Raw genomic sequence first — 26,459 nt, forward strand, 5'->3', positions numbered from 1 at the left:
CAGCATATTAAAAGCCATTACACACAATTTTTCTTAGGCTATAATAATTATCTCGTAATCTCGAGAATTCCTGTAATAGTCCTATTAGGCTATTGTATCAAGCAACCCTGGTTGTATTTAAGGGTAGAAAGTCTTACTAAACTTGACAAAGCCACTGAAAAACAGTCACCTCAACGTCTATGTAGGCCGATTAGCCTATCTATTACAGCTCACACCTGTATAATAATTCCATGAGCACATATTTCACAGGCTTTATTTGTCCACCTGTAAAGAATAATAAAACTAATTTGCCAGGAAATCACAGTACTGAATGAATCTAAGCTCCACCCAATTTCATCGTGGCATAAAACACAGGGGCACAGCTGTAGAGACCTTCCCGAGAAAGACCACCCTCATCTCTGGAGATTATTCCCAACCTTAACACGGGCCACAACAGCAGAGCTTCAATTTACCGTCGGCACTATTTTAAATAATATATAAAGGTAGGTAGGAATTGCCTAGGCTATTTGCTATAAAATAGTTTAGACGTGCGGCCTCATTTAATAGAGAGAATGAAAAGTGTAAAGGGCTCAATATAACGGTGTTGGTTCTTGACATAGCTACAGTAGGCCTATGATACCAAAAGTTTTAGGGTATTTTTTAATGACGAGTTTAAATATAGGCTAACTAGTCTACTTGTTCTATTATTCCCCAACAGTCTTTTGTCCGTAAGTCTGAACTCTTTCACGACTCAAACGCAATGCGTCCTCTGAATGACAGTGACTTTGTGGATGCGGAGGACGTGGCGAGAGACGAGATTCTGGCCAAGGTAGAGATCGCGCTGCTCAGTGTCATCTTCGTCAGCGCCGCCATCCTCAACACAGCCCTGCTGCTCGTCCTCTGGAGACAACGCAAACAAATGTCCAGGATGCGCGTCTTCGTCTTCCACCTGTGCTTGGCGGATCTGGTGGTCGCTTTCTTCCAGGTGTGCCCGCAACTCATATGGGACATCACAGACCGATTCGTCGGACCAGACCTGGTGTGCCGCCTGGTGAAGTACCTGCAAGTTCTCGGCATGTTTTCATCGACTTACATGATCGTGGTGATGACAGTTGACAGATACCAGGCTGTCTGCAACCCGATGGTGAAGTTCCAGCGGAGACGCACAAGACTGAACGTCCCCGTGTGCGTCGCCTGGGGGTTTTCTCTGCTGGGCAGCTTGCCACAGGTTTTTATTTTCTCACAGGTCGAGGTCGCACCCGGTGTTTTTGACTGCTGGGCTATATTTATCCAACCATGGGGGCTGCAGACTTACATAACCTGGACCACGCTGGTCATTTTTGTTTTACCTGTTATTACAGTTGTTGTTTGTCAAGTGCGCATCTGCCGAGCCATCCAGACGAACCTGTACCAAAAGCTTCAACAGCAGGGCAGCGTGGGTCTCCCACTGCCATCCAGAGCCAGCGGTGTGGCCGGCATGTCCAAGGCCAGGGTGAAGACGCTGAAGATGACAGTGGTTATCGTGCTGGGTTATATTGTCTGCTGGGCTCCCTTCTTCACTGTCCAGCTCTGGTCCGCCTGGGACACAAATGCTCCGAAAGAAAGTAAGCCATTAAGTATGTCTAGCTGCTGCTCAGTTTGATTTTTATTATTTTATGGTGTATTTAATTTGTTTTTCTCTCTAAATATATGGAAGCAGTAATTACTTGGGTCTCGATGCGCTATCCGAGATGTGCGTATTTACGCACAAAAACCACAACATATTAAAAGGTGGTAAATGACACTTCTTTGCAAACACATGACGCTTTGTACTTCTCCTGTCATTCCAGCTGCGACTTTCACTATCCTGATGTTGCTGGCCAGTCTGAACAGCTGCGTGAACCCCTGCATTTACCTTCTTTTCAGCAGTCAGTTTCCCAAGAGGCTGGTGACATTCCTGTGCCAGAGGCACAGAAACGGTAAGGATTCAATGCATGACGAGGCGACGCTGGTCAGCACATTGTACATGAGCTTCAAAAATGTTTCAGAGTCCAAATGAGGGCAACGCGCTATAATCTGTAAACAGGGAAAGCCTGCATGGGAAGAAAGCGCGCCAAGCTGGTGCGCCTCGCGAAGCTGCCTCTGAGCTCTATCTGCATTTGAACGATTGTTTCTTCTGAACAGGGATTATGGAGATAAGACATACCTATCTGAGCCTGACGGAAAATATCTCATAGAAGCATTCATCAAAAGCAAACCTGAAATGGGTGGCCAGGAGTGAGAACTGCGCTCCAGATGTTGTTGGATGTTGACGATGGTGTTTTGTTGGGCTGTTGGGATACTAAATAATCTGTATGTGGTGGGGATCATGTTATCACATTGTTATGACAGCTTTGATGTGATAGAAAAACATTCCTTACAGTTAATAGAAGCTGGATTTAAACACTTTTGTCTTTTCAGATAGATTGAATAATTGAAGATACTGCTGTTAAGCATAATAACCTAAGAAATACATTTATGCTGTGGATCGGAAAAATGTTATTTTGTGGAATTTTTACCAAAATACCAGTAATTGTACTACAGCAGCCTATGTGAAATAATACCACAGTCCTTTGATTTGAGCTCAGAGACCTTAAGTGACAAGATATATAGCATACGCTGTAGCTTTATTTTCCAAAGAGACACCTGTATCACGAGTGAAACCAAGAACAACTGTGTTTTAATGAATATACCAGAGAAGAAATACAGTCACATTGTTAAAATCATGAAATAAAATATGTGCCTGCATCCAAAAAATCAAGTACTGCATTCAAATATTGTGAAATACATTGTCACTTCTATAAATGTTCTCTGTGGTGAATAACTGTTTTAAAATCACACATTGAGTGACTGTATTCGTAAAGTGTTGTTCAGGCTTAACGAACTATAGAAAGCAAGTGCAGAATAAAGTCATATTCTCACAACTGCTTTGTTTATTTTATTTGTATATAAATACATATTTGAAAATCCACTAATAACAAAGTTTAATATTCAAAGACACCTGAGGTAAATCTTTAGGATCAAATTGTAGACACTGTGAATGCATTTTTCCAGTGACATTACATTTGACAGTAACAAAGACCTGGTGTGTGTCATACATGGCTTGTGCATGATCAGCTGGTCAACACAGCAACTCAGGATGAAGGATTTTCACACTGAAGGAGCAGCATACCAAAGGCAGACACCGCCTGAAAGATATTACACATGCACAGAGTACACATGCTTGTATGTGTGTCTCACACTCATACAAGTCAGGATAAAGATGCTTTCATCAAGGTAAAATGATTCCTGATTAGGACTTTTGGTCGAACCTGAAAATTTGTCACTGTCCAAAATCTTTTTCAGCCCTCATTTTGGACAATTAGGAAACAAATGCTGTATCAACAGACCAGACTGACGACAGGCCATTAGTGTCTGTTGCCTGTGTGATATTGGGAATATGTGGAACAGTGGATCCCAACAGAGCAGTCATTATCTAAACTGTAGAAAGGTTTTTGTCAGCATCACTATGGCAGCTGTAACAGTGTCCATTTTGTCTGAGAATGTTAGTATGGCCAGAGACGTTTTATGGAGCCTATAGCCTATAAGGACTTTGGTATGTCTCAATACTTTGACCTATAATATCTGAAGTTTGTGGACAGCTTTGGCTCCACAGAATCCAGCAATTATCTATTCTCATTGTATTTGGTGTTATTTTGTCATTGTTGTTATGTGTCTCCTTTCGTGCTACTTAGGATTATTATAAACCAAATGAATAAATAAATATGTGAGGAATTCGGGTGGTTCTCTCTCCACAGGCAAGTCAGAGCTCCTGGTTGCTTTTAGCCCTGGAGAGGTAAAGATGGGTAAACCAGTAAAGAAACTGAGTTGCTCAAGGACACTTCAGCAGGGCAGATATTTTTCAACACACAATATCGTGCTGTTAGAGAGCAACACACTAACGCATTCAGAATCTTGCTTAAGCTCCCAAGATGGATAAGTGCAAGTCATATGTTTGTGACTAATGTTCCTACTCTCCATGCTGTATTGCAGAATTTCATGCATAAATTTATAAGTCAGCTGATAGATTTTTAAAAAATGTCATCACAATAGCTTTATCTGAGCCCAAACAAAGTGACACAAGGTGTTCCTCTTGCTTTTGGAAAAACTGGAACAAATGTCTGTATGTGTTTTAATTATAGTGGAATGTGAAATGTCATGATCTTGTTCAGAATTCTGTACTGCGTGTCTTTGTATTGTGTCTCTTTATTTTATTTTTATTTTACTGATATGGACCTATGTGTCTGAAATAAAAGTTGATTTAGTGAGTGACTGATAAGAACACCTCTGATTATAATGCACCCCAGTACAATACCACAACTAAGCTAACTATGACCTCAATAATAAAACTGAACATTATATAAAATAATATACATTGTATTGGATTGCATTGGACTACAGGTGTTCCTAATAAATTGGCCACTGAGTATTTGTACAGATTAATGTTGGGCCAACCTAAATGCCAAGTTCCTTCAAAATCTATTTCCAAATGTTCTCAGAATAATTGATGCTGTTTTGAAGGCAAACGGTGGTCCCACCAAATATTGATTTGATATAGATTTTTCTTCTGTTCCCTCACTGTTTACGGTCTTCAGCAACCTCATCTTGTAGTCTGGCTGTTTCTCACCCTCTTGTATTCCTTCTGTACAGCTGTTTCTGTTTCAGTTAATGATTGTGTTTCAACCTACATATTGACTTTATGATCATTAGCACCTGTTTGGTATAATTGTTTATTTCATACATCAGATATTCCTACAAAATCCCTGACTTTGTGCAAGTGTACCTAAAAGAACTAAAGCTGTTTTGAAGGTAAAGGACGGTCATACCAAAAATTGATTTGATTTAGATTTTTCTTCTGTCCACTTACTTTGTATTTTGTTAATTGATCAATATATTACCATGTCTATTTTTGACAGCATTTTTCTATAAACATACCGTACATTAATATATGTCCCTTTACAACTTTAAACAACTGGGACAGCTTTGATGTTAAGTTCATGTTGACTGCGTTCGGTGGCAAAGCAATCATACATCTCCGGTAATATCTCCACTCAGCCTCATTCACTCTCTGCTGTTTTCACTGTAAGAAGCCTGCAGGGATATTACTCAGGAAATGTATTCAATGGAAAAATTTACCTAAAGGAAATATTTCTAACATTAATTGGGAAAAGTGGATCATTTACATGAAAGTAATTTTAATGATGAAATAATTGGAAAATGATTATACATATGTGATTAGTTAAATGTTATACAGTATTTGTGCTTGTGTTGTTGTCTCCAAGTAAATACCCAATACAAATGTAAGTATAAATATAATTAATAATTTAATTAAAACAATTTCAATAACAGATTAATTGTTTATGTAATTTATCAAGCTAAAATCCCAAACACTGACTGGTTCCAGCTTATCAAGTGTGAAAATTTGCTGCTTTTTAATGGACTATACTTCAGATCAAAGAAAATTAGTAATTTGAAGACATCACTTTGGGTTTTGGGAACTTTCTGACATTTCTACACTAAACATAAATCTAAAAACAACTGCTTTTCACAGTAAGGTTGTTTGACAACCGGATCAAATGAACAGAATAATTGTGAGTGAATAACAGTTCAATAAAGAGCCTGTGCCACAAGCAACAGCAAAAACACATTACAAAACAAATTCATAGTCAAGAAACTTTACTAGATAGAAGCAGAGACACACAACAACTGCTAAAGCCACAAAACAAGTCAGGAGTATTTCAGATGTCAAGCTGAAGTGGTGAGATATGAGAAATCACATGCTGCATGTCTCAAACCCTGTCAACATCATTATTTTAAATGTTCTTCTCTGAGGGACCCTCATGTGGTCGACACGGCCCCTTACAGAGATTCATTAGACCCTCACTGTGCTGGCATACAAATAATCCTGTCCACATCTTGCAGATAAATGCATATTGATGAGTTGGTATACCATCTCATCAATATGTGAAGATTTACAAATTATAGGAGGACATCACATTACCGTTTACCTGCTTGTTAAAGCTCAATTCATCACCTCAACACACACACACACGTTTTCAGAATGTCAAATTGCCTCTTGACACACTGCATCGATTGCCCTGCTGAAACATGTAATTCAGCAGAGTCACAGGATAACTGCCTGTTTATTTTACTTTGTTGTACACTGGATGTCACAGAAAAACAAGTAAAGGCCTTCTTTTGAACCAGGCCATTGACTTTATTATATTTTATTGTTTGGGGGTGAATGAAAGGCTGACAGCCTGGCAAACACTGAATCAATGACATGAGACAAAATATAATCAAGAGGCATAACACTGGATTTTAGATTTTACATATTATTCTCACGGTGAAAACCTCTCATTTATGAAACATAAGATGGGATGATATGATATGAAACTATAGGAGGTCCAACAGACAATACTAAGTAAAATATTTCAAATGTGAATTTGATATACAGTCACATTTCTGAGGAAGTTCACATTTTCTGATTCTTTAAGGGAAACCTCACAAATTTGCAACATCAAGGTCTGTTTAAAGGTGTTGGTGGAGTACTACACTCTAGTGCTTATGTGGGAAAAAAAGTTGTATAAAGCTTTTTGTGCCACAAGAAGGCTGAGAAATTAAAATAAAATGATCTGAAGAAGAGCACTCACCAGGCCTCTGTAGCCCACTCGTCACCTCTGCTCGAGGCTAGCGGCTTGAGGCTACATTATCTGCTACTAGCATAACACATTCAAATGTCAGACTAAAATGTTACACGCAGGTTTTGACAAGGAAGAAGAATGAATGGAATAAAAACAATAACATCTCTGGTTCTGCCGCATCAATTTTTATACTTAAAAAAACAAAAAAACAAAAAAACTAGAGTCCGCTGATGTTATAGAAGTGCAATGTTAAATCAGTGGAATACTCTTTTATGGGAAACCCCCAAAAATATTAAGATAGAGAAATGAAAGGTTCATTCAACACATGAAACCACAAAGTCAAAGTATTTTCTCACTGAGTGTCGATACAACTCAGACCTGTACACCCATGACATCGTGCTTAGGCCATAAGAATAACACCTAAGATTTAAAGATATTTTTAATGTAAAGGTATAATAAAAGGTAAATATGAAGCTACCTAAGCAGCCAGTTAGCTTAGCTTAGCATAAAGAGCAGAAAAGAGTGAACATCTATCCTGGTTTTGTCCATTGAAAAAACAAACAAACAATCACAAACTTGAAAAGCTAATGCTAATGAAGAGGTTTGCTTGATCTTTCCAAAAACCAAAGAGAAAAAACTGGAAGGGAAAATGTTGTGGAGTCCCTGTCCAGGAAATAGCCAGGTGCAAAACCAATGTAAACAAATAAGATATAAGGTGTTGATTAGGGAGCTCCAGAGGTGCTGGTAGGCGGATTTTGTTACCTGCAGAAAAAGCCAGGCTAGCTGTTTCACCCCAGTTTCACGTCTTTACGCTAAGCTAAGCTAAGCTAATTACCTGCTGGTGGGAGCTTAAAGGACCAGCGTGTAGCATTTAGGGGCAGCTAGTGGTGAGGCTACAGATTCCAACCTACTGATAACCCTCCTGTTCCAAGCATGTAAGAGAACCTACACTGGCCGCTAAACCTACGAAAAATACCAAAGGCCCTCTCTAGAGCCAGACTCCGGTTTGTCCATTCTGGGCTACTGCAGAAACATGGTGGTACAACATGGTCTTCTCTGTGGAAGAGGACCTGCTCCCTCTGTAGATACAAAAGGCCTTCTTCTAAGGGAACAAAAACACAACAATTATTTTCAGGTGATTATACACTAATGAAAACATACTTCTGAATATTATCTTAAGTTTCTGCCAATATCCCTCTAAATCTTACACACTGGTCCTTTAATATTTATCCTGCAGACCTGAGAGTATTTCCCAAAATGTCAAACTATTCCTTAAAGAAAACATCCAAAAAGACTTCATTAGACAGAATAATACAGGTTCACATCTGAGATGATTTCTTATTGCGATCAAATACTTTGCTTACTGATGAAAAGATTATATCCTAAAAACTTTGTGTAACATGAAAAGAAATGAGAAATTATATTATTGATAAGAGTCACCAGTTATATTACACAACATGTTATAACTGCGTCTTATTTACAGTTAAATTTATACAAACGTGAGGCAGCCCCTTTTGCAACAAAATTGCAAGTAAAATCCTCAAAACTGTGAGACTTCAACCCAAAGAGAACCCTACAAATATCTAATCATCCCATCGCCATTTATAATCTTTGATTCATGTCTTCGGTTCATTGATTCATCAAACCTATCAAAAGACACCGAGCTGGGGCGTAGGCACAACATTTTAACATACCACACAACATGAAAACACTGAATGAAGAAGGGTGAACGCTCCTCTCGCTCTCTGTGTTAAATAAAAAAAACAGTCTGCTATTAGGCACCAGGACATTTCTAATTTTCACTTGTGCAACCAGAGACAACGTTTGTTTCTTGAAGCGCATTTTCTGACAATGAGCCTTTGTTGAAAGCAAAACAGACACTGATTATATCAAGCATATTACACATTATCGTTCTTGTCACCTCAGTTTTTTGTTTATTACATAACAAACTGGCCTGATAATAGATAGCACGTCTCCACACATGAATATGTTAAATTACTTTCCAATCTTCTTGCATAAAAAAAAATACATCCAATCTAAGATTCAAAATATCGCCAATATTGACAGATCTACACATACATGAGTGCACGTTCATTCAAACGGTTTCCTCCACTGAAGTGTGGCAGCTCAAATTACATCAGAAAAAATATCTGAGAAACCCACAAAGGATCTGAATGCTAAGTGAATTTATTTTAACTGGATGGTTTCACAGCAGATAAAGTGGCTAACTCAGCCTGCTCGCCCACAATATCTATCTCACCTGCACACTCTCCATCATACAGAGGAAAGGAGTTGAAGGGAAATTATGCATTAAGCATAGCTTTTGTGTTTGTGTGTGTCTGCAAACACCAAGCAATCAGCTGGACAGGGGTGCAGATCAGGGAGCTACATGCGAATTGTTACCACTTGTCATGGAATCAATCTGTTCAACACGTTATTCTCAATTTCTAATCACAGTGCGCCGAGTCGTCTCACTGCTGCCTCCACATTTCAAGAACCTTTAAGAACAATTACTTTGCTCTCAGAGTGCCATTTAAAGGCCGAATGACCTTTCTGCTAATATGATGGATTTGCTGCCAGGGGTGACAGGCGCTGTGTGATGCACTGATTACTAAAAGTAATCACAGCCAGAGAGTGCCTTAAGATCCAGGTGTGAGAGGTTTGCAGGGTTTTTTTTTTTTTAGCAAGGGGAAATGATGGTCCCACATCACAGGCAGAAGAGACGAGAGCCCTCTCTGCCCTCCTCCCCATCGCCCTGGGGGATACGGGGGAGCAAAGCTGAACGAGTCAGACCCCAGAAACGAGGTGGAGACAAGTCCTTCTTGGTGGCTGTGAACTTCCAACCCATGTGAGACCCGCAGTTCCGGCACTGAGCAATTGTCCAGGCGTACCTGACAGAAAAGGAAGAGGTTAAAGTTAAACTACTGGACAGAAGATATATCCAAAAAAGTCTTCTGTCAGTGTGTGTACTCTGGAGGTTTCCCTTGTTACACTTTTTTAAGGTGCATACTGAACCAGATGGGTTTCCAATAGGGCAGGGCTATATGGCCAAAAACGTTATCACAATAAAAACAAAATCATATCAGTCGATATCGGTAATTATGATAAATGTCAAATCATTATTTCTTTCAACTTTAAAGGCTGATTTTTGCTCCTGGGTGAAAGTTGAAGGAACCAGACAGTTTATTGTGGTTTTAAACTATTCGTTATGGTCAGAACATGACAAACCTTTAACAAACAGTGGATCATTTCACAAATCTGAGTTTTTCAACAAATGTGCATGAATAAATTTAAGTAAAATCTTTTTTTCAGTCCTTCATCCTCAACAAAATAAATATTTTAATAGCAAAGTGCTAATTCGTTTGTGATTCAAATTAATTATATCATTTGTTATATTTAAATTGAGGAAAATTATATCACTATAATTATAATCATTTTATTGCCCAGCTCTAGCTTCCAAACTAGTTGTGATGTCACAAAGTCATGTTTAACGTGCCCCTCAGCAGACGAATGCGAAAACAGCCTTCTTATGTGGTCAAACTCTGTACATACATCAATCTGCACAGTGAAGGTCAAATATTAAAGTAGGGCAGCAGTACGCAAAACACATTTTTGAGTGGAGGGGGAATTTAAAATGAAAGCTTTCTGTCTTTAAAGGGCTAAAACACAAGGTCAGATCGAGGTCGGATCACTTTTCACCCCAAACAAACGGCTCCTGAAATTATTTGTGACCGGGCCGAGACCACTTTCTCTAAAGGGTCTCGGTCGGGTGGTTTTGGTCAGCAACAGATTAGCAATGCACTAAGGGAAAATAAAGTCGATCCAGCCGGAGGTTTTAAAATGCCCTTCAGCTGCTGTCCTCCATGAAGGAGCAGCCTCACATGCCTGGAGTATTTAATACTAAAAACATAGATTTTCAGTGAAATATCCCTTCAAAGCAAGTATTTTCAATAATAACATGTAACCCATAACTCCCAGCTCATACTTGCACTTACAGTGTGTCATTCAGAACATTTACAGCATATTCAGAGAGCTTCCACTAGTGAGAGAATAGTAAACTTCACTTTTGAACAAAATTAAGTGCCATGTTATTAGACGAGCAGTCTGACTTAACACAGAGGGTCTCGAAGAGGTAAAACCTCCCTGCTGCTCTCTACCGAACCCTGGTGTCACACAAAGATCCCAGACCTCTGGAGAGCCCAATTGATATAAAACAAAGAAAGACTATTGATTATGACGCCACACAGTATGGGCAAATGCTTCTAATTCCAAGCAATGGATTATAGCTAGACCAAATATGGTATTAAAGCATGTTTAAGACCTCTGGTGCAATGATTCAGAGGTACATCTCACATTTATTTAAAAAGATACATTGATGAAGTCACAGTGGACTAAGTCACTCTGTGTGTGTTGTATTATCCAGTAGTGCCATGGAGGAGTGTGAGCTAAATGCCATGCTAGGTACCCTGGAAACCAGCTGTGCAGTGTGGACGGCCTGCCAACCAGATTGAGGTTGTTGGCTTTGTAGACAGTCAGGGTTTCATGGACGTAACCATGTGGGTTGACGTATGCAGCCATGGGACCATACAGAGACAGGCTGCAGGGAAAGGAGAGGCAGGTGGAATATGTCATTAGCAGTAATTTTGATTTCAATAAACTGTTCAGCCAAAAACAAAACATCCAAATGTTCTTTGGAAAGAAGATTAAAACAGCCAGAGACTGACTAGAGCTTCCATAAAAAGGTATAAATCCTGCCAAACTGCCTTAAACATGCCTAAATCGTACATTTAAATTCTGCAACCTCTCTGAACTTAGCTGTGAGTTCATCACAACTATGGGATTATTGTCCTATCTTTATTCAAGAGTATGGTCTTTCAATTTGACAGCATGACTCATTGACTTCACGTTCAGATGCCGTAATGCTTTCCCTCAAAACCCTGCCCTTGCACTCAAAGGCTTGCGCTTTGATTTGCTCTGCTTCTGCTCAAATTGCGTGCTTGCACTCAGATATATTGACTCAGAGGCCCTTCTTCTCCCACTGCTTCTGTGCATTCGTGAAACATTTGCTCTCAGATTTCTGCTCGGCTTTCAGATCTTTTTGTGCAACAATCCTGTCAAAATCCCCCAACCAATAGAATGCCAGGTGTAGCATTGAAATGATCCCTGCCTCGTAGTGGGCGGGTTTGCTTTACAGCTTAGAGGGTCCTATATGGGTGGGCTGCTAGACTCCTGCTTCTGTGTCATGAATGTCTCACAGAAGGGAGGCCAGCGTGGGTATTATAGTAAAAGACAAAGAATGGATGCTGGTATATATAATAAATGTACATTTATTCCAAAAGTCTATAAGAAAGAAATGGAAGTACATATAAAAAAAGTCTTGGTGGGCAAGAGCAGATGAACCCAGTTAAAGAGTAACCACCTGTACAGGACGCTCTAAGCAGTAAAGAAATGTGGAAGCTACGTATGTAGTTTTGTTAGTCAGAGGAAGTGTACTTTAAAGGATTAGCAACTTCTGAATGTCTAACTTCAAAAATCAGATTAAACACATAATCACGCACTCAGATTATCTGGATGTGCTCAGACAGATCTGTTAATGCACTTTTCATATAAACGTACAGTGAGGGTCTGGAGAGTTTCATTGGTGTTAGGGGATTTGTGTGTCAGTCTTTGGCACACAGATTAAACATCACACATCATAGACAGTTAGAGAATTACATTACATAACAGTGTGTGAGTGTTTGTGCAGGTTCATTATATAACTGCAGACTGAACACAACTTGAGCACAGACGGTCAGTATCGACTTCGACGTGTTAATAATTACAGCAATTACAGTGACAAAAGGTAAAACACACAAAAGGTACCATCGTCAGTTTAAATGAGGTTATTTTTACATTATCCCCAGCTACTACAGGGATGACTCAATAGTAAAATGCAGCCTGACATGTAATGTTTCTGTCTGTCAGTAAAATAAAAAGATATGCAGCCTATTAATAGCATTCACAGTGATATTTTTGATATCTGAACTGAATAAAATGACTCCCAGTGATGTAAAAAGGGTTATTAGTGCTGCTGGTTGGACTGTGTGCGGCTTTCAGACATTTTCAGCTTCTTGTTTTGGCTTCCTGCCAGACAGGTGAAGAAAGTGTAATATTCACATGATGAATTATCTCCCTTCAAACAAGACTCTTAACATGTGTTTTAACACACTGTGCTGAAAAGCATTTGTAATAACCCAACGGCAACATGCAAAAGCGCTGATGTGTCCTCACCTGAAGATCTCATTTTTGGTGGTGATTTCTGTGTCCTGGCACTGCTTACAGCAGAGTGACGTGCACTGAGGAGGACAGACAATAAAGTGTTAAAAAGATGATTACATTCTCATTACACTTTACACTCTCAATGCAACATATTCTCCTTGCGGAGGCCCATTGAAGGTGCTGTTAAAACCCACCCCATCCTTTATGCTTCCACAAGAGCCCACAGCTGGAGGACACGAGTTCAGGTCTTCAGTATGAACAGTAAGACACTTTAAGGAGGATTATTATCCTCAATCAGGCGGGAGAATAAAAGCAGATAATAGGCAGGCACACTGTAGAAGCACTTCACACATCCAGTGACAGCTTCGCTTTGTGGTGTTGTAAAAGTAGTACTACACGCTAAGAGCTTTGTGTGTGTGTGTGTGTGTGTGTTTTCAACTAAATGTCTGTGATAAGGTGTGCGACGCAGGAATAGCTCTAATTTATGTCATTATAACATTCAAATGCAAATGTTACGGAATTTCGTTGATCAATGAAAGCTATTGATAACTGCCAAAATGTTGTCATTAAGGGAAATCCATCATAGCGCACCAAAAAGAACCAATAAGAATAATTTTTCACCCACATTCAGATCACATGAGACCAAAATATCAAGTGTGTGATCCCAATTCAGTGTTTAGATTGTTAATGCATTTAGATGAAACCCCAAATAAATAATATGGTTGAATATTTTAACATACTAGCTAAGTTAAAAGGTTCAGTGTGTAATATTTAGGAGGATCTATTGACAGAAATGTAATACAACATCCTTAACTATGTTTTCAGTGGTGTACATAATGAACCGTTATGATTTTATTACCTTAAAGAGCCATTTCTATCTACATACACCGCGGGTCCTCTAACATGGACGTCACTATGTTGCGCCGCCATGTTTCCACACTAGCCCAAATGGACAAACTGCTCTACAGAGCGCGTTTCGTCACTACGTTTACTTAAGAAGAAGAAGAAGTAATGTTAGTAGCAGAAGTAGAAGTCAACTGGTTTGTTAGAAGTATGAAAAGAAATGAAATTTGAACAAATGGCTCACACGTTTTATTTAGCACAAGAGCTGACTGTAGCTTCTCCTGCTCGCTTGGAAAGGGAGGGGTACATTCATGTGGTGACGGAATAATCAAAATATTTTTTCCCTCCTTACATGTTTATAGCAAAAAGAGAAATAAAGTGTATGGGATTTGTGCAAAATCACATATTGCATATACATATTTTGCAAACATGTAATTTGTAATATGGTTATAACGGTTAGTTTGCTGTCCAAGTAGAGTGAACTAGATGTCTGCATGTTGTTTATACACTCTGATAATGCTAATCCAACACATCTTTGTAGTAGTGTCGATGTTGATTCCACATTCCGACTTAAGAGCACTAGAACACACCTGAAGTCGGAAGAACGACTTCACAATTCGGGATGTGGGATCATCCGAGGAGCACGTGAATGCACCGCGAGCTGCTGATTGCAATTCGCAACCCTCACCAATAGATGCCACTAAAACTTACACACTGAACCTTTAGATGAACAGTTATGGTCTCTACTTGTCTGACCATCACATATACATTACTAGGAATTACCTAGAACTGCATCAATATAGCACCACAATTAAAAACATTAAGAACAAGAAGGCAATCAAGACTAACTTTGTGTTTGACAAATTTCTTTTGGACAGTTGATATATTATTTTGAATCCACGTTACCTATTTTATTTATTTTGCTATGTCCTTCCTTTGTTATTATTTATGTATTTTCACTTCTTATACAGCTACCCCTGATTGTTGTTGTGTCTATAATTTGAATAAATATCTGAAGAAAAAAAACTAGGAATTTCCTGTCAGTATTGCCATGAGTGTAAATATTTGCAGAAAGCATCATTAGTCCCGAAAATATAGTCACATTATTAACAGAGGTATTTTACACAGCTCTATTTTGTCATTTCAGGGGGCTTGAAATACATTGACCATACTTGCAAATTTCAAGGTCCATGTATTAGTTTAGTTGTCATGCACAAGGTATTTTACCATCTTAAGCACAAAAGAGAGGAAGTCAACACACACAATACTGAATGCTGCAACATTTCTTTTGTCACGGTATTCATCGGGCATCCCGGCCCTGCCTTGTTGTCCAGTTGCATTTGTAGTTTAGTTGCTATGATGATGATGACTGGGAGTAGATGGTGCTAAAAATGGCATCTGTGGCAGAATACCCTACCCAATAAAGGAAGATATGTATAATTCCATCACCTATTGATATGGTGGTAGGACAATCTGTGTACGATTCGTTCTTTGATTATTTCGTTTCAGAACTGAATCGGAAAAAACAAAAAAACAGACATCGTTTTGGTTTTTCCGTTTTGGTTTTAAAACAGAAAAAACAAAAAACAACTTGTTTTTCCATTTGGTTTTGAAACGAAATAACCAAAGAACGAACCTTACACTGATTTAGGACAAATGCAAGTCTTGAATTGAAGCAGTGAGGTTTGCAGGGCGCTTTGCTCTCTTTATATTAAAATATGAAGCTGGGCAAGATAAAGTGAGGACTGCCAGTATTCACCGTATATACCTCTTACAGATTAAATGTGATAAACAGCTAATCTATACTGCATGTTTACTACAGATCTATTAAAATGCACTGTTACCAGTGATTAATTCAAGCTATCCTTGCTTAAGCTCAACTATCTCAAACACTTTTGATTGTGAAAGCCAACTCTGGACTGAAATACTGCAGCAACAACACATCTGTCATTCCCCGACACACATGGTTAAATAACCAAAGAACATCAGATGGATAAACAGACACAGTGTGCACAGTACAACACAAGTACGAATCACACCATGAGGGAAATGATGGCTGTGACTGCAGGGGCAGAGTAGAAAGGTGGTTTGGCAGGGATGAAGAGTTAGTGGTGTCTTTTCCTTACCCGGTCCATGATGTCCAGCTCACAGCGAAGTCTCTGGATGGCACTGCCGATCTTCAGCAGCTGGAGCCGCAAAGCGTCGTCTATGGGCAGACAGGCCGCCACTCTGTAGGAGAAGTCTGACAGAAACCAGGCAGGAGGGAAAGAGCAGGATGAAAGGAAGGAAGGCACAAAGAACACAAACAGAAGGATGTACGTGTGCATGTGTGTGCGCGCCTGCGATCCATCAGTAATACACTGAACAGAGGCTGACCTATGGCATTCGTAGGGAGAGAGTCATCCTTCAGATTCTCGTCCCATTCATGGAGCTGTTTCTTCACTCTGTTCATGAGCGACTCCTGTGAGGGGAAGCACAGGAAGCAGATTGGTTGGTTTACATTCGCTCCTATGTGATGTTTATGTATGGAGTAAATTTCAAATAATACACACGGGCCGCAGTACTCACAGAGTCGTAGAGTGCGTAGACCCAGGGTGGCCACGGCGTCATGCTGGCACACTGAAACTTCCTCTGTGAAGAACAACAGATGCACCATTAACAAATTCATCTGCATATAATGATTTGAGTATAATATTACTTTATTGTTCTCTTACTGTCTCATATTGCTATTACTGACTTGCACAACATGTATTTGGACATCCAAACAGTATAAACATGTATGACAATGCGCAACGTTGCATTTTGGAAGCACACTGTCCAAAACATTATTGTGTGTTGTAGCATTAGGATTTCCTTTAATTGCAACTAAGAGACAGTCCAAACCCATACTTTTGGCCATGTTGTGTAAAATAGATGTTATGACGTGGCATTAAGGCTGCAACTAATGACTATTTTCAATATTGATTAATCTGGTGATTATTTTCCAGATTTATCGATCATTTATTTGGTCTTTAATTGGTGAAGCATGCCCATCAACATTTCTCAAAGCCCTGTCGGGTGATGTAAACAAGGCCAGTTTTGACCGAACAACAGCCCAAAACCTAAAGATATTTAGTTCACTATATCACAGGATTAAGAAAAGCAGCAAATCGTCTGAATTGAGAAGCTCAAAGAAGGGAATGTTTGGCATTTTTTTCCTTGTAAATTCCCTTGAATGAATAATCAATTATTTAGTTTGCAAGTATGTCTGCGGTGTGTCCAAAACGAGCAGGAGTCAAATCGCATTCCCTCAACACTACAAATTTTATTGCCTGTCTTAAGAGCCATCATCACGATCATGCCCAGTGAATGTGGACATTTAGGAAAGCATTATATTTTATGTTTGCATCTGCCAGCGGACCATGATGTGGTGTCTAAGGTATTTGTATTTCTGGTAGGTTATGTCCTTATTTCATCATTTTAATTCTACTTCATTCTCCACCTTATTTTAGTGTTTACTCACTACTTGAATCTGCTCGCTTTCTCTTCACTTCTCGTTTCCCCCACACTCGCACACACCTACACTCTGGTCTCTCACTGCAAACACACCGGCTTGCCCCGCCTCTTTCTGTCTCTCTCTCCCTGTATGGGTCCCTGCTCTGCTCACTTCCGCCATCAGCAGTATGTTTTATAAAGTTGGCCCGTTTAATTAACTCACTCGTGATTCCATCTTCACAGAAGCAGGTGCGCCGCATGTGGATCGATACCAATGTGGTATTGAATGGCATCTGCACTGGTGTGTTCACGGTCGCTCCATGCTTGTAAAATTTCCACCCTGTCTGTATCTTGTAATGTAAAACCAACTAACATCTCTCTGTGTTTCTCTGCACAATGCTAAAATGGGTCACTGTATTTAAAGCTAGGGCAAGCTGTAGGCATTTATTTTGTAAATATTACACTGGAAACCTATTTTATTGTCTTCCAACTGCGCGTGTCACGTGACTATTTTGGTCCAGTCATGATTGAGTGATCAGGCCTGCAAATTAGACTAGTTTAATTAACACAAGATGGATAATAATAATAATAAATATAATAATAATAACAACAATGCCACCCCCCCCAAAAAAGAGGTTTGAAAGGGGAATAAAAGAGTGAGAATCGAACTTGTTGAAAATATTGGTATCACTAATTGGCCAAAATGAGTTGGAAAATATCAGCATGTCGGATATCGGCAAAAATTCAGTCCCTAATAATAATGCTAAAAAATCTGATTTTCCAGCTTTAATGTGAAGATGTGCTAATTTTCCTACTCTTACATTACAGTAAATTGAATATCTTTGAGTTTTAGACTGCTGGTCGGACTTTTTCCCCCAATTTTATAGACCAAACAAAACAATAAAATTTTTCTGATTCTAAAGTATGTAATAGCAAAAGACACATGTATATAATGTGTTTGCGTGTCTGACCTGTTGGTAGTTATTCCACCAGCACTGGGCTTGTTTGCAGGTCAGAGTCGGGGGTTTGGAGGAGGGGTGCATGTGGAGCCTGGAGAGGGGTGTGAGCTGCACGGCAGAGAGGGGATCTGGAAGGATTCGTTCTGGAAGGATCTGTACTTTGGCTTGTCTGATCCTGAGGAGAGAAAGAAAGTGAGACGATGACATGCGTCGTGGACAAAAATAAAACAGGCAAGGATTTGAAAGAGAGCAACAGAAGACGAGCAGATGAATAACAGATTAAACAAATGGTGTTCTGGCTGAATGTTACCAGGTTTATGACAGAATGTTTGTAAATCTGAGACGATCATAAAAAAGGTGTTGTCTGCACATTTTGTCCGTCAGCAGTAAGAAATATTCCACCACTCCTCACCCAAGATGAACTCAGTGAACTGTGGAGCTCAGACGTACAAACATTAACAAGGCCATAAAGAACCAGGGTTACGTTAAGGGTATAACCATCGCATTATGGAAAGAAACAATGTGGATGCAGAGCATGCAGAGGACTGACATACAGCCCCAAAATAACCAACAGACACACATGGTAATTGCCTTTCATATTTACTTTTGTGTACGATATTTGTAAGTGTGCTTTACATAGACAGTTCTTTTTTGTTTAGTAATGTTATTTGATTTAATATATTAATAATATAAAAATATTACTAATGTTGGCCTGTTTATCAATGGACACTGGCTTGAGAGACTTTAAAATGAATTAGAGATGTTGTTTTAAGCTTTTATGTCTTTTATTTTCTTGTCAAGAGACAGAAATCAAATAAATCTTCAAAAGTCATCCGTTTAATATGTGGCCATTACTTCATGGGACAAGTGTAGCTGCAGCACACATCACCTCAGTTGGCAGCAGATCCCATTTAAGTGAGCAATAACTTCATTGTATGCTTGCTGGAGTCACAGCAAGAGGTCAACAAGATTACGGCAACCAATTTATGTGAATTATACGACAGCAACTAGACAAAGATGGAAATAAGTCTTTATGAAGACTCAGTTTTATGGACAGCAAACCTCAATGATTTCCTGAACGGTGGGGGATGTAAGTAGACATGATCTATAGTATGACTACAAGAGTGAAACAGGCAGCTTTTCTCCATAATGCTTCCATTGTTTCCTGCACCTCCCAACAAGAGGAGGCACAGAGAATATGCTATGCATTTTCTTGTGATGATTAGAAACAAAGTAAATCCTCTTGAGAGTATTAGAGTAGCAGAAAAACTACATCACAGCCATAAATCTTGTAAAAAATCCTGAATGTGTATGTTTGACAGTAGTGACAGCTGCATACCATGAAGGGGACTGTGAATAGAGTTAGACTGCCCTCTAGCTGTGAACTATGAGAGCCCGACAGGAGTCATTTTGAGAAAAATGTCCTGAACATACTGTGTAATGGGGCTGCAAGTAATGGCTAGTCAAAAACTGATATCTGATGCGATGCTTCAAAGTTAGATTTCATTGCTTACATCAACTAAGAACACTTAAGGAATCTGAATATTTTCAATTTGTCATGCTCAAGATCAATGTGAATACAAATGAATGTAGAGGCTGTTCAGTGTAGATGAGGCTGCTCCACTGATCTGCAGTCCTAGTGCAGAGTGCTGCGGGTTTTCTATCTTATCAGGTAGTTAATACCAGAAAATTAAATGCATCTTATATTCCTGTTTGAGCCCGTCCCTGACTAGATGATTGCAATGAAAACCTGCAGGTCTCCGATTCCTCACTTACTCGTGAGGACCAGCATTTATGTCTTCATTCATAGAGTGCGGCTTTCATTCAAATGTGCACAGTGCATTTAGCCCTAACCTTTAGTTTAATGGTTTATGGGGAAATTCAACTTACCCGTCTGCTTGAGTTCTTATCTCATGGACTTTGAATCTCTGCCTTCCCACAGCTTTCACTTTGACAGTTTCAATGCCATATTCCTGCTCCTCTCGGTATGCATAGATTTCAGCTGTCGTCCCAAACTCCGCCTCCGGCTCACCTGCGTCACTGGCGAGACAGATATCAATTAAAACCATTCAAATTAAAACTCCAAAAATTATTTGAACGGGCAAAAGAATGGGAGCTTGAAGCAGCAAAGTCAGAGACATCCTGCCTTTTAGTCTCTCATTTGGGTCAAGCTCTAAGATCACTGGATCCTATGTTTCCCATAATGCAACTTGATTTAATATTTTTCTTAGAAACTCCATCCAAGCCTGGTTAATTCCCAGATCTTTGAAACTCCACGCCTCCAGTTTATAACACAGACTTTCTGTTACAGATTTGAAGTCCCCAAGCTCTAGCCAAGATAACCCTCATCATGATATCCTCAGGATTATTTTCTCAGAGATTAGAAAGATTTTCAAATGTCACAGAAAACATTACACAACCGTTTTAATAGATAGATCAGGGGTTTTCAAAGAGACTGTGGGCCTCCCCTCAGACAAATCTTGGGAAAAGGTGCCCCCCCCCCAGTTTAGTTTCGCTCAATGTGAATTGTGTTAATTATGTTATTTGATCTCATAGACACCCAATAATCGAGGCAAAATGACCTAATTTTCAATTGCTGTTTGATGTAACTTCAGACTACACAATGTACCTACATACCTGTGTGCGAGCACAGCAAAGGTGCGGTCTCTCTGGATGATGCTCCTCATCATGCTGACCTCCTGAGGCCTGAAGAGCTGCAGAGGCAGCGTCTGACCGGGCACCAGCATCACAGATGTGTGTGGCAGCACAGGGATGGTCTGACAGCTGTCGTCATCGTGGACCGTACGGCCGTGAAACTCCTCCATGTCTGAACCCAGGTACTGCCACACCACAGGGGTCAGTGTCAACACAGTGAGAAAACTAACTACACCGCTCTCACAGTCACAAAGACTGGAAAGGTAAAACTACATGTGTATGGCAAACTTGTAGAGAGCTATAATGACATTCATGCCAATAAAGCGGAATTGAATTGAATTGAATTATTATCTGGAGAAGGAAAGCTTGGGCACTCACAGCATGTGATGTGGGGAGACTGGGGTCAAAGTTGATGCTGTTGGGCTTCTCTGCCTCCTCACTGTCTCGGTCTTCAGTCTCCATGTCATCTTCCTCCTCCTCTTCCTCATTGTCTGTCAAGGCACAGCAAGCATAAAGGCTCACAGTTACGTCTTTTAGTGCAACCTTATCGTCTCAATAAGTCACTCTGGTGGTGGAAAATGAAAAGAAAGTGAAACAGAGGTTCATAAAATGTGCCAGTCAGGATGTGATCTCTGTCAGTGGCCTGTGGTGGAGAAATATTAGCTAGCTGTTAGCAGGACGGAGAGATGCACGCTGTTCCGGTGAAACACCGCGCAGACAGACAGGTGGGTTTAACTGTTACCTGGTAAGAGCTGTAACTGGTTCCCCATGTTGTCGTTAATGTTGTCTTCACCTCCACCTCTCTCGTCAGCCATATCCTTGTGTTTACAATACTAACTCTTCTTCTACGGCTTCTTCGGTGTGCAGCATCAAGGCGGACCCCGCGCGCCCCCTGGCGATGTATGTGGCGTACAACACAGAAGATAATCAATTTCATTTAGATAGTGTGAAGAAAATATATTCACGATACCGCGCATTTGAACCAGTGCTCAATTTATGACAAAACCCATGATCCCACTGAGACACCTGCTGCATTATGATGTTTGAATCTTTAAAGTAATGGAAGGTGGAAAGAAACAAAACACATTTAACCTGCTCTAATGTTGAGTTACTTGTGTTACTTCACTTGAGTGTTTCCATTTACCGGTATGTTACTTCTACTTTTTACTACTGGTGGATAGTAGCTAAGTACTTATTTATTTACTCAAGTACTGTAAGTACAAATTTGAGGTACCCCTACTTTACTTACTTTGAGTAATTTCTTTTCATGCCTCTTTCTGCTCCACCACATCTCAGAGGGAAATATTGTACATTTTACTTCACTACATTTATTTGACAGATTTAGTTACTTTACAAATTAAGTTTTTTACACACAAAACATATAAGGGGTTTATAAAATATGATGTTTTGTCATGAATTAAACTACCAAACAATTTATACATGTACAGCTGAAACAATGAGTCGGTTGACAGAAAATTAATTAGCATGTCGTCTTTCATTTAAAAACATTTCATGTTTCCAGCTTCTTAAATGTGGGGACTTGCTGCTTTTCCTTTAAATTATTTCATCAATTTGAATGTAGTGTTAATAACATTGAGGTGTGGACTGTTGGTTGGACAAAACAAGGCTTTATGAAGGTGTCACTTTGGGCTGTGGGTCTTTTTTTTTTTTTTTTTTTACAATTAATTGATTAATGGAGAAAATAGTCAGCAGATGAATTCATAAGGAAAATAATTATTAGTTGCAGTCCAATATAAATTAGCTCCTCCTCAACTACCACAGCAGTAAAATCCTGTTTAAACATGAATGCATGAGAAATAATAATCTCATGATATGATATGTAATACCACAACAACAACAGTCACAGGGGTCATTTTACTGCATTGAGTATTTTTACTTCTAATACTTTTACTTTAACATTTTCAATGCAGAATTTGAAGAAGAACTTGTAACAGAGTACTTTAACTTAAGGATCTGAATACTTCATCCACCACTGCTTTTTACTCCTCTACATTATCTGATAGCTACTACTTTGAGAACAAAAGGAGGATACATACTCTTATATACGTTGAGCTCATACACATACAGACCCAGAGACATTCTAGGAGATCAATCATGTTAGCGACCACTAAACATATACACTCAAATGTAGCAGTAGTTTGAGTTTTTGAGCAATGCTCAGAAGAATGTGAATGGATCCTTTCCCAGCTCGGTTGAACTTTATTTTTATCAAAAAACCCAAAAGGGTTTCATCTTGAATGTGCCCTTTTATTTCAGAGATGTATTCTCTAGTATACATTGTACCGTTTAATAAGAACATGGTGCTGAAATCTGCTTCAGAACAAAAACTGGTGCAACACCTGAGAAAGAAACTTCTCCAGGTTAGTTTTTCCTGGATGATTCTTTGAGGAAAACACCAACTTAAAGCAGTTGAATTTAATTAAATCTTTGTCCAATTTATGACCACTGTTTACTGTAATTATCCCTAAGCCATATGAATATGGAGTGCAGCTACTCTGTACATGCACGTTCAGCTTTAACAGCTTCTATGTACTTTGAATGGTGAATGTCACCTACACCTTTAGTTTCAAATCTCTTGCAGCCAATGGCTGACCACTTGTAATTATGTCGTTCTGCAAGTCATTTTTCCTTTCACCTGAATTTGCATAAGCAGTACTTTTCAGAAAAGCAGAGATTTGGTATTTGATGAATGGATATTGCTCCCTTCATATAGGGGAATTTACCAAAGCCATTAGGGCTGAAGACTGTACAATTATTGAAATATGGCAAAGTGACATCTCTCAAATTGCAAAAGCTGCATTGTAAGTTTGCGTTCGAGATTCCACAGCGAACAAATCTTGTTCCAGATTAACACATCTGGTACAAAACAATGTCACTTCATGGTTTAAGTGATGCAAGAATCATTCCCACTTAGTGAATCACATCACAAGATGTTTGACAAAATACCTGGTGTAATATTTAAAATCATGCAGCCCTACAGGACACCCACAGACTAATCATAACTGAAATAATTTAAGAAACATGTAAAATTTTAACAGTGTTCATTTATTGTTCAAAACACCACATGACTGTTGTTAAATGCATGCATCAAGGTCCATGAACAAAACAGCTGTAGTTCTGATGTTGTGAGATCCATCCAGCATCTTTGCCATCTTCCAGTCGGACAGTCACAACTGGCTCCATGAGACGCCGGGTCATCCGAAATCAGGGTTTAGGCCTCTGTTCCGACTGAGGCTCCACTTCAGCCACATGCGTCAGTCCATCTGGAGAAGCTCTGACGGGATCACAGCTGGCAGGGATGAGGGCTTACTTTGACCTCTGCCTCATCTTTCTCCTTTTACGCTTCAGCCTTTTGGGACAAACAAAAGCACAGCCGTCAGGAAAATGTGACGTTTCCTCCTCAATGCCAGTTTAATCTGCAATTAATGTTGTCAGCCGTCTTGAAACCTGCTTTTTGGCTCATCAGTCAAGGCTTCCCCATATAATCATTTTCTGAATGCAGATTTAATGTTTCACATTTTATTTCTAAATGTAACATTCGTATTTGGCATCAGACTTTGTCCTTATGCTGTCAAACTGCAAGATAACTTCAGGTAGCTTACAAAAAGACTAACTCAAGTGAAAAATGGTAGCGTTTCAAAGCCATGTGGAGCAAACATAAGGCCAACAATGACAACTTAAAACCAAATCTTATTAAGTTTTTAGCCGATTCACACGGACCCTTTGCTAATATTTAGAACATTGATCCATATTCTCTATACTGTAGAGTGTGTTTGATTTTATTACTGCATTATTATACAAGTAATACCATCATGAGCACTGTACAATCCAGAGTCAAATTCCTTGTATGTGTACACATTTTTCAATAAAGCCGATTCTGATAAGGTGTCTAAAGGCATGTACAGTATGTCTTGTCCTGCCTTTAGTACTACAGACTTCAGTAAATGATCGGTCAGCATTTAAGACAGACATGCCGACTTACTCCAGCATGAATATGAGTTTCCAGTGTTGTCGCCAAAGTTATCATGTATCACTGAACACCCTGCTGGCTGTAATAAATGAAAGCAATTTCAGATAATGATGCATACTGCTACAGGCGATTCTGATTCCAGGAGCAGTTAAGTGAAAGAGTACTGCTAGTACTTAACTGAAGTATATTGATAATGTACATGGAGACTTGAGCCGTTTTAGTATGTGTTCAAGTGTATTGAACAGTGTTTTAAAAATCAAAACGTTTCTGGCTGCTACGAATTTGTAGGAAGTAAAGTTGAACATTAAGTCTTACCTGCGCATACGCTTCTTCCTCCACTAGAAGACAAGAGACATTTATTAGTGTAACGTTAAAGTTAAGTGCATGCTAGTAACGTTATCCCCTCTTTGACTAACAGCACGTGCACTATGATGCACAGAAACAACCGCTGGGACTTGCACTGTAAACTACACGGGCACTGAAGACATTTAACAACAATGTTGGTAGTCCAACAGAACTGGACCTTAAGCCATCTACCTCAGATCAGAGGTTTAGCAACGCTAACATAATAGCATGCACCAAGGCGGGCCTTCGTGCACCAATAGCACTTGAACCACTTTACTCATCCTGTGATTTAACAGTTTATTTTACGCTATTAAGCAGTGTTAAAATGATTTCATGAGATACACAAGAGGACATAAACATTTAACAGTTAAGCAACCAGACAATGAAAACCAGTACAGGTGGTGTTACACGGATGCTAGCTGGAGCACTGATTGGAACAGGAAGAGGATATAAAATACTAAGATTGGCTGGTTAACTTACCTTGGCTCTCATCGTGTGGAGAAGTTTCTGTGAAAATTAAGCAAATCAAATTATTAGTGCCTGCGGATGATTTGTAAAACTTGACGATTAGTTTGGATTCCTTTAGCAGCGAAACGCTTCACATACCTCAAAGCGAGAAGAGCAACGGAAAGAGGATGTGACGAACAAAGAGGGCGGTACTTATAGCGGTGTTTGACGTCATGTTCAAGCGCGTTTCTTAGCTCACTGGGAAATGTAGTCAGGTCTGTGTCTTCAAAATCAGAAATACTTTATGGATTCCCGAGGGGGAATTTATTTCCTTACAGTTGCTCACGTAACAAGGGATTAAGAAATATAATTTAAAAAAACTAAATAATAATAATAATAATAATAATAATAGAAATAGGCATATAAAATTATTAAATATATGAAAATAAAATAGAAGTGTGTAGAATTATGTACAGTATACTACAGTGTGTGACAGAATTGTGATGACAAATAATAGTAATACAGTATCATATGGTAATAATGTTGATGATGATGTTGATGATGAGTCGGCCTACTGATGATGTTGAGAGCTGTAGAGGATTTAAATCCTTAAAGGTTCAGTTTGTAAGTTTTAGTGGCATCTAGTGGTGAGGATTGCGAATTGCAATCGGCGGTTCATGGTGCATTCACATGCACCTCGGATGTCCTATTTCCCGGGTTGTGAAGTTGTTCTTTGGACTTGCAGTATCGGGACAGTATTAGTCTTGTCTGCTCAAAGGTAATTTTATTTGGTTTAAAGTAAAATCT

General features: G+C 39.3%; 2 protein-coding genes and 1 long non-coding RNA gene across 4 annotated transcripts; 1 reads left to right on the forward strand and 2 right to left on the reverse strand.

Moving 5' to 3' along the window:
- The first annotated feature begins 41 nt into the window (after positions 1–41).
- On the forward strand, positions 42–3,421 carry LOC119886130 (vasopressin V2 receptor-like). Of its 2 annotated transcripts, XM_038696665.1 has the most exons (3): positions 42–1,583; positions 1,809–1,937; positions 2,143–3,418. In XM_038696665.1, exons 1-3 carry the CDS (start codon positions 740–742, stop codon positions 2,193–2,195), a joined length of 1,026 nt encoding a protein of 341 aa, XP_038552593.1. In that variant the 5' UTR covers positions 42–739; the 3' UTR covers positions 2,196–3,418. The 2 variants fall into 2 exon arrangements, with proteins under 2 accessions (XP_038552593.1, XP_038552592.1); XM_038696664.1 differs by having other exon boundaries at positions 1,809–3,421.
- A 2,274-nt stretch (positions 3,422–5,695) lies between these two features.
- crbn (cereblon) lies at positions 5,696–21,737 on the reverse strand. The gene is made up of 11 exons (XM_038696663.1): positions 21,612–21,737; positions 21,248–21,360; positions 20,852–21,054; positions 20,105–20,254; positions 18,227–18,389; positions 16,350–16,412; positions 16,158–16,242; positions 15,908–16,023; positions 12,951–13,015; positions 11,146–11,277; positions 5,696–9,571 (listed from the first exon to the last, which is right to left on the reverse strand). Exons 1-11 carry the CDS (start codon positions 21,682–21,684, stop codon positions 9,388–9,390), a joined length of 1,347 nt encoding a protein of 448 aa, XP_038552591.1. The 5' UTR covers positions 21,685–21,737; the 3' UTR covers positions 5,696–9,387.
- Positions 21,738–23,914: 2,177 nt separating this feature from the next.
- Positions 23,915–25,879, reverse strand: LOC119886656. Its single transcript, XR_005441527.1, has 4 exons — positions 25,812–25,879; positions 25,686–25,712; positions 25,176–25,198; positions 23,915–24,239 (listed from the first exon to the last, which is right to left on the reverse strand). It is a non-coding gene; the product is annotated as an uncharacterized LOC119886656 (long non-coding RNA).
- Positions 25,880–26,459: the final 580 nt, after the last annotated feature.

This window comes from Micropterus salmoides, unplaced genomic scaffold (assembly GCF_014851395.1).
Source record: "Micropterus salmoides isolate LMB-PRFRI ecotype aquatic unplaced genomic scaffold, ASM1485139v1 Ms_hic_scaffold_4, whole genome shotgun sequence".
In the NCBI taxonomy this organism is placed as follows: Eukaryota; Metazoa; Chordata; class Actinopteri; order Centrarchiformes; family Centrarchidae; genus Micropterus; species Micropterus salmoides.